The sequence below is a fragment of the Raphanus sativus genome, chromosome 8, assembly GCF_000801105.2.
Source record: "Raphanus sativus cultivar WK10039 chromosome 8, ASM80110v3, whole genome shotgun sequence".
Classification (NCBI taxonomy): domain Eukaryota; kingdom Viridiplantae; phylum Streptophyta; class Magnoliopsida; order Brassicales; family Brassicaceae; genus Raphanus; species Raphanus sativus.
Genome location: NC_079518.1, coordinates 7,623,978 through 7,630,633, shown reverse-complemented (window position 1 = coordinate 7,630,633; position 6,656 = coordinate 7,623,978). Strand labels below are relative to the sequence as shown.

General features: G+C 37.4%; 1 protein-coding gene across 1 annotated transcript; it reads left to right on the top strand.

The window, feature by feature from the left end:
• The first annotated feature begins 2,659 nt into the window (after positions 1-2,659).
• On the top strand, positions 2,660-5,799 carry LOC108836799 (uncharacterized). The gene is made up of 7 exons (XM_056992811.1): positions 2,660-3,556; positions 3,614-3,874; positions 3,977-4,279; positions 4,336-4,500; positions 4,586-4,932; positions 5,023-5,104; positions 5,182-5,799. The coding sequence occupies exons 1-7, from the start codon at positions 2,660-2,662 to the stop codon at positions 5,797-5,799; spliced, it is 2,673 nt and encodes an 890-aa protein (XP_056848791.1).
• Positions 5,800-6,656: the final 857 nt, after the last annotated feature.

Below are 6,656 nucleotides of genomic sequence, written 5' to 3'. Positions count from 1 at the left end.
AAACTCGAAATTATTGTTTACTAACTCTATAGTCATCATCTGATTTTTCTCCGTGCTTTGGACTCCTTCGTACGGTATCGCAAATCATTTTTCGATAGATCATCCATCTTTTCACTACTGATCTGATCTTTCTCTTTACTTTGGCCTCACTCGCACTGTATCATGAGTCACCCATCATTTCACTACTCCAACCAAAACACACTTAACTCTGGAATTCTAAACGGATGTGTGAGAGAAAAGGTAAATCAACTTTGGTGATATAGATAGCCAAATCAATTCTCTTAAATATTTTCACATATTACAACTTGAAATGTTACAATAAGTTTTTATAATAGAATTACTTTATTTTAGAGAAAAATATAGAGAAATCTTATTTTTTTTGTCTTTATATTTAGAGATGAAAATAATAATTCTCTGTATTTTTTCCAATAAGTAGAGGAACTCTATTATAAATACATGTTTTATAGTAAATCCACTTCTATAATAAAATTATTCTATTTTAATAGAAAATATAGATATAAATATAGAGGTGAGTTGAAGATGGTCTAAGAGTATATCTAACTTACTGCTACTTTTGTCTCAGTTATAGCATTTATAATCAATTTCACTTCAACGCATTGCTATTTATTCCTTTAAAATAGAGATTGCTATTTTTCTATATTTAGGAGAATAAATAGCAATCTTTATTTTTTACTCTATAAAATATAGATTGTTATTATAGAAAAATACATTAGAGAAAACTTCATCTCTATTATAGAAATCTTTTATTTTAGAGTAGAATATAGCAAAATATACCGGAGATAGTCTAAGACTCTCTATATTGTCTCTATTTTTAATATTAGAATTCTAATTAACAATAAAGGTGGTTTCACTTCAGTATATTTCAGTATTACATGGAAGTAAAATTCATATATATATAAGAAACTATAGATATGAATTTCATGGTAGTTCAACTATTTTACAATAAAGGTGGATTCACTTTAATCTGCTCTATTAATTTAGGGTCCTAAAATTTATCTATCATTTAGAAGTTGTCATTTAAATTTAGACTTATTCTAGAATAGTAGGTGTTTAGCTCCTTAAATCTATTTGATTCCTTGAATATATGGATATGACTAACATAATTTAAACCAACATATAAATACATATTATTCCGGTTAGATATCTTTTAAATCAACTTTCATAACAAGCCACAATTAACAAGTTGTACATTCGAACCAATCATTTCTTAAAAGCATTTTTTGTGGGATATTTTGTTTTGGACTTATTGAAAATGTTATCACTTAAATATACAGACATGCTACTTTTATGTATTATGTTGTGACCTTTTCATTAAACTAAATACGTTGGGTTAAGAAGAGCTTGTGCTCTTGAATACCATTAAACAATATACTTTTTGGTTGTAAGTTGCAAATATGTTAGTTTTAAAATTTGCAGATTTCCAATGGTGACCAGCAAACTTATTTTTAGTTTTAAAATTTTCAGATTACCAATGGTGACCAACAAAAGGAAATTATAAGTAATTAAGACAAATAATAATAATTTTGAGAAATGAAAATAACACCATGTACAATAGATATGATAAACTATACAAAATCTATTATAAAATAAATAGTTTACCCAAAATATATATAGCACATAATATAACCCACAAAAGATAAAACTCTTTAGTATAATAAACTAGATGATAAAAGCAAAAATATATTTCTACATCATAAATTCCAGTGACAAAATACAGTGTATATTTAAAATAAAATCCATTACATAACAACATAATAAAACATAAAATCTGAAGGAATGAAAACAGTAAACTACAAAATAAAATGTTACATAAATAAATTTAATAACACCATTAGAATAAAACATGACCCAGAAAATAAAAATCAGAAATTGTAATTGAAATATAGATACTTAAATCAGAGTTAAGATAATTTTTTTAATCAGATTATTAACATTGTTATTTGAACCGAATCAGAACAAAATTAACAATTAACCGACCGGTTCCTATATTTTTAGAATAAAAAAATTAGAATCAATTGCAACCAAACTGAAACAAAAAAAAGTTGGAAATAAATCGGGAACTCATTGTCTAAATATATTAATAAACAAACATATCTTTTAGTAAATTTATTAAAAATAATTTCGTGCTTTTTAAAGCGCGGGTAATATCCTAGTTCTATTTTTAATTTAAATGAGTGTAAGTTCGGTAGATATACATGAGATTGCTAGTCTGGTAACAGTAGAGCTGGGTCATGGACACAAACAAAAGTTGGATAACAGATAGTTGAACTTTGTATTCCCTATTTAATCGAACTTTTTCACTTAGTAAAAAAAAAATGGGAAATTTGAAGCTCTACCAACACACTTGTGCGATATTGGCAAAGTACCAAAACGCGGAAAAGACACAACTGTTCACCAAGTTCTTTTACACTGCTACCCCTAGAAGCAAAATCTGTACATAACGGACACTGAATCTTCTAATACAATACGGCAAAATCTTTTGTCTCACATATCGAAGTTGTCAGAAGAACTGTGCAGTTACTGGTGGTCAGATCACAGTTTTCAAAAACCAAAAGCTTTCATCCCCCCCCTCCGGTAATTCTATTATCTAAACCGCGTTGATAAAGAAAAAAATATTTCTGTTCAACCAAAACTCTCGATGGAAAAACCGGATGGAACACGGAGGCCACCGTGCCGACTGCCGGAACGGCTTTTCGCAGTCGGGGAAGAACCCGCCGGCGTTAGGGTTACTCCTTACCATAAAGCAGGCGCAATCAGGGAAATTCTTAATGCCCTCGATCCAGCGGAAGTCGACCACATCAGAAGTTCTCCATTCGGGCGATTGATAGAGATCGCCGACAAACCAAGTTTCTCCGGGAGGTTTGGGAGATATATACTCTCCAGACAGCTTAAAGTGTTTAAGAAACATGAGGCTTGGTTCCTTTTTGCCGGAAAACCAATTAGGTTTTCAATCCGAGAGTTTGCTATGGTAACGGGTCTCAACTGCAGCAAATTCCCAAAACGGGGCAAAAAGAAGTCAAGAAATTTCATGGAAGATAAACCATATTGGGGTGAACTCTTTAGATCCCTCAGAGAGGTCCCAGTCTCATCTGTTGTGAAGATGTTGGCGAAGAAGACGGTTGTAGATCGAGACATCAGGCTTAAGTATGCATATCTCGCCTTAGTCTCTGCTGTGATTCTCCCAACGACACACGCACCGCGTATTTCGGTAGAGTACGCCGAGATGATAAAGGATTTGGATACATTTCTAGCACACCCATGGGGGAGGGTCTCATTCGAGATGTTAATTAGCAGCATCAAGGAGAGAAAGGAAGTGTCATTGCTTCAGAACACGATTGCTTTGAAGGGATTTGTTTTAGCCCTGCAGCTTGTCATTGTGGAATGCGTGCCCGCGCTAACCGAAGTTGTGCAAGATGGAAGTTCATCTGGTTCGGACGGCGAAACCGGTGGTGATGATAATACGTTAGAGATGGAGAAAGGGGAGAGGAGAAATATCAGCCCTGGTCACGCCCGCGACACAGATGCTGCCGGGAAGGTACTTATGTATACATGTTTCTCTGTTTTTGAGTGATTATAAGTATACCACTACCAGATTATTCTTAGGCAGAGTGATAGACTGATTATAAAACCACTTTCACCGTCGCAGGCTATTGTCGAGTCCATACTGCTTGATGCAAATGGAGAGATAACAGTACCTGAAGTTTATCAATGGTCAGACGATGAAGACGACGGTAGCGTGTCTAATATGGTGGGGTTAATAGAGCAGCGCTATGGTTTCAGCAATGACTGTTTTGTTGGTGGGGCAACAATACAGGATGTTATAAAGATGCGTGAAGAGTCAAAAGCTGAAATTGTAAACCGCAAGATAGCAAAATCGAAGGCCGGGACATCTTATCAGGCACAAGATGGGCTGGACACAGATTTGTTGGCCTCCATTGTGAGGGAATAACTGAAGGACGACTTCCAGCTCTTACATGGCAGCATATCAACCATCCAGGAATCATCTAATGGCTTCACTGAAACCATCCTTGTCAACATCAACGAGGTTTTTGGAATGGTACAAGATAAAGCCCGTGCTATTAAAACCCTCTCAGATCAAATTAGTAAGTTCACTCCTACACCGGCGGTTGCTACTGTCGACTCGGTGCCTCCCCGGCCAAAAGTGGTTAATGCGGGAACACAAACAATTGACGATTCCACAGACATAATAGGAAAAGCAATCAACTTTGCTAACCGGTCATCTGTCATTTCTACTGATGTAAGTTTATATTTAGATGGCTAAACTTAATCATGAACATCTAACAACTTGATTAGCCTGCTAATAAGAACTATATCCAGGATGTTGAAATGGGGTCCGAACCAAACACGGTTGCACATGGAGTAACTACCGATGGTTGCCAAGAAGGCGGGCAGGGAGAGCAGAACACATCTGAAGATGAGCAGTTACATCCTCCACAGACAGCCACAGTAGCTGAATCGGTACGTAACCGTTGACAACCTATTTTCCCTTACCTCACCATCTCTTTCCAAGTTTGTTTGATACTTTTGCCATAATTTATGAAAGCTGCAGCCTCTTGATCCAGCCTTGGTATTTCCCAACCCCACATTCTCGCTTGGCCTTACCCAGGAGGCAGTTCTGGTTAAAAATCCGAACTCCAATGTCAACGTTGAGACTGACCAGCAAGTTTCCGAAGACGACAACCACGTTGATGCAAACATACCAGAAGCAGATGGGTGTAGGAAAAGCAAGAGGCACAAGGTACCAACAAAGTCGCTCATGGCTGAGTACCAGTGTGACAAAGGATTTCTGAACCGTGCGAGAAAGGCAGTGGCTGATGCAATATACAAGGGAGGGGACATTGATTACTCGGCTAAATTTGGAGCTTTGATGGAGAAGATGAAGAAACCGTTGTAAGTGTATAGTTACTGAGATAAATTTTATATTAGATGTTTATTGATATTGTTAGCCGGCTAAAGTTGATGCACATCTCCATTTTATAGTGATCTAACTACTGCGAAGGGAACTCTTCAGAGCACCGAACTGAAGGAGGTCATTGAGAGAGCAACCCAACTATCGGCTAAGGTTGGTTCCTACCAATATGGCATCCTGCGTTTTAATGTAAATGACTGCAATGTGTGCTAAAGTTGTGGTCTTAACAGGTGGTGGATGTCCTAATGTTCCACACTAGTTCATTGTTCCGGTCCGGATCATCTCTTAACTATCTAGCGGGGCCAGTATTCATGGACACACAGTTCGTCTCCCAGTTCACCAAATTATACAGCAAGTTCTCAAAGTCGTCGAAAAAAGATAACTACAAGTTTAGTGGGGAGGTTACTGAGATGTTTATGCAGCTTCCGGCTTACGCTGATGCCGACCGTTTCTATTTCCCATTCTGCCTTGATAAAACTTACTGGGTTGGCATCTGCGTTGATTGTGGGACATGGAGCGTGACTGTCTTTGACTGCAACATCTCGATTAGGACTGACTACATGATGAACAAAGAAGTTAGACCTCTAGCATTGATGTTTCCTTATTTGCTGAAGCAGGTAGGCAGGCAGGTGGGCACGCGAGACTGCAAAGCAATGGCAATTGAAAGGCCCCGGAGCATCCCACAACAAAACGAAGTTAAAGACTCCGGAGTCTCATCCGTTTTTTTTATACAAGCGCATGCGGTCAGGGGGATCGATGCTTGCAAATGCATCACACCGGATGTCATAGCCAGCCATGTTGAGAGGCTCGTTGTGACTCTATATGAGGCATCTCTCGGCCTCCTCTGATCACGTCAATGTATTATTTTAGTTTTCTAATTCGAAAAACTCTCACCAACTTTTCCTTTGTTCCTGTTGTTGTAAGATGCTTGGATTTTTAAGATACTACATTTGACGGAGATTTAATAACGACCACTCTGTTTCATTTTTAATCGTTCATTTTGACTTTGCTTGAACATAGATGTAGTTGATTATTTATTAGCCGGCTATGTTTTCTTGTTGTATGATAAGTTAAAACTTGTACGTCCAACGCCACTGTGAATTATTTTTAACCAAAAAGCTTTGATTTTCAATATTATTGGTTTACCAACCCGAAATACCCATTTAGGCCCATTAACAAATTACTGTTCAAATAGGCCAATTTCCTTTATTTAAGCGGCATCGTTTTAGAGGATAAGGAAACACGTTAGAGGCTTTATTTGTACTTTCAATTCTTCAAAGCTAGCGGCGGAGACGACCATAGATCTTCGTATCAGGTGAATCTTATCCTCTCTTTATTTTTTCAAATATTATGCCACCAAAATCGATTAATCCCTCTCCCATCCCGATCCAACAATGTTGGTAATTAAATGTGCGATATGTTATGTTATTAGGCGTTGGGTATTATAATGGAAATGGGACCTGGAATTCCGCGTCGGTGCCTATGTGGAGCCCTGACAGTTGTTCTGACATCAAAAACCAAGGAAAACCCTGGTCGGAGATTCTACAGGTGTGGGGTTGTGTTTGGTGAAAACCACCTGTTTAAGTGGGCCGATGAAGCTCTTGTGGAGGAGATAGAAGCATTGGCAGAAAAGCAGACGGCCATAGCCAATTGCCTCATCGAAATGAAGGAACAAGTTGTGGACATTAAGAACGACATCAAAGAG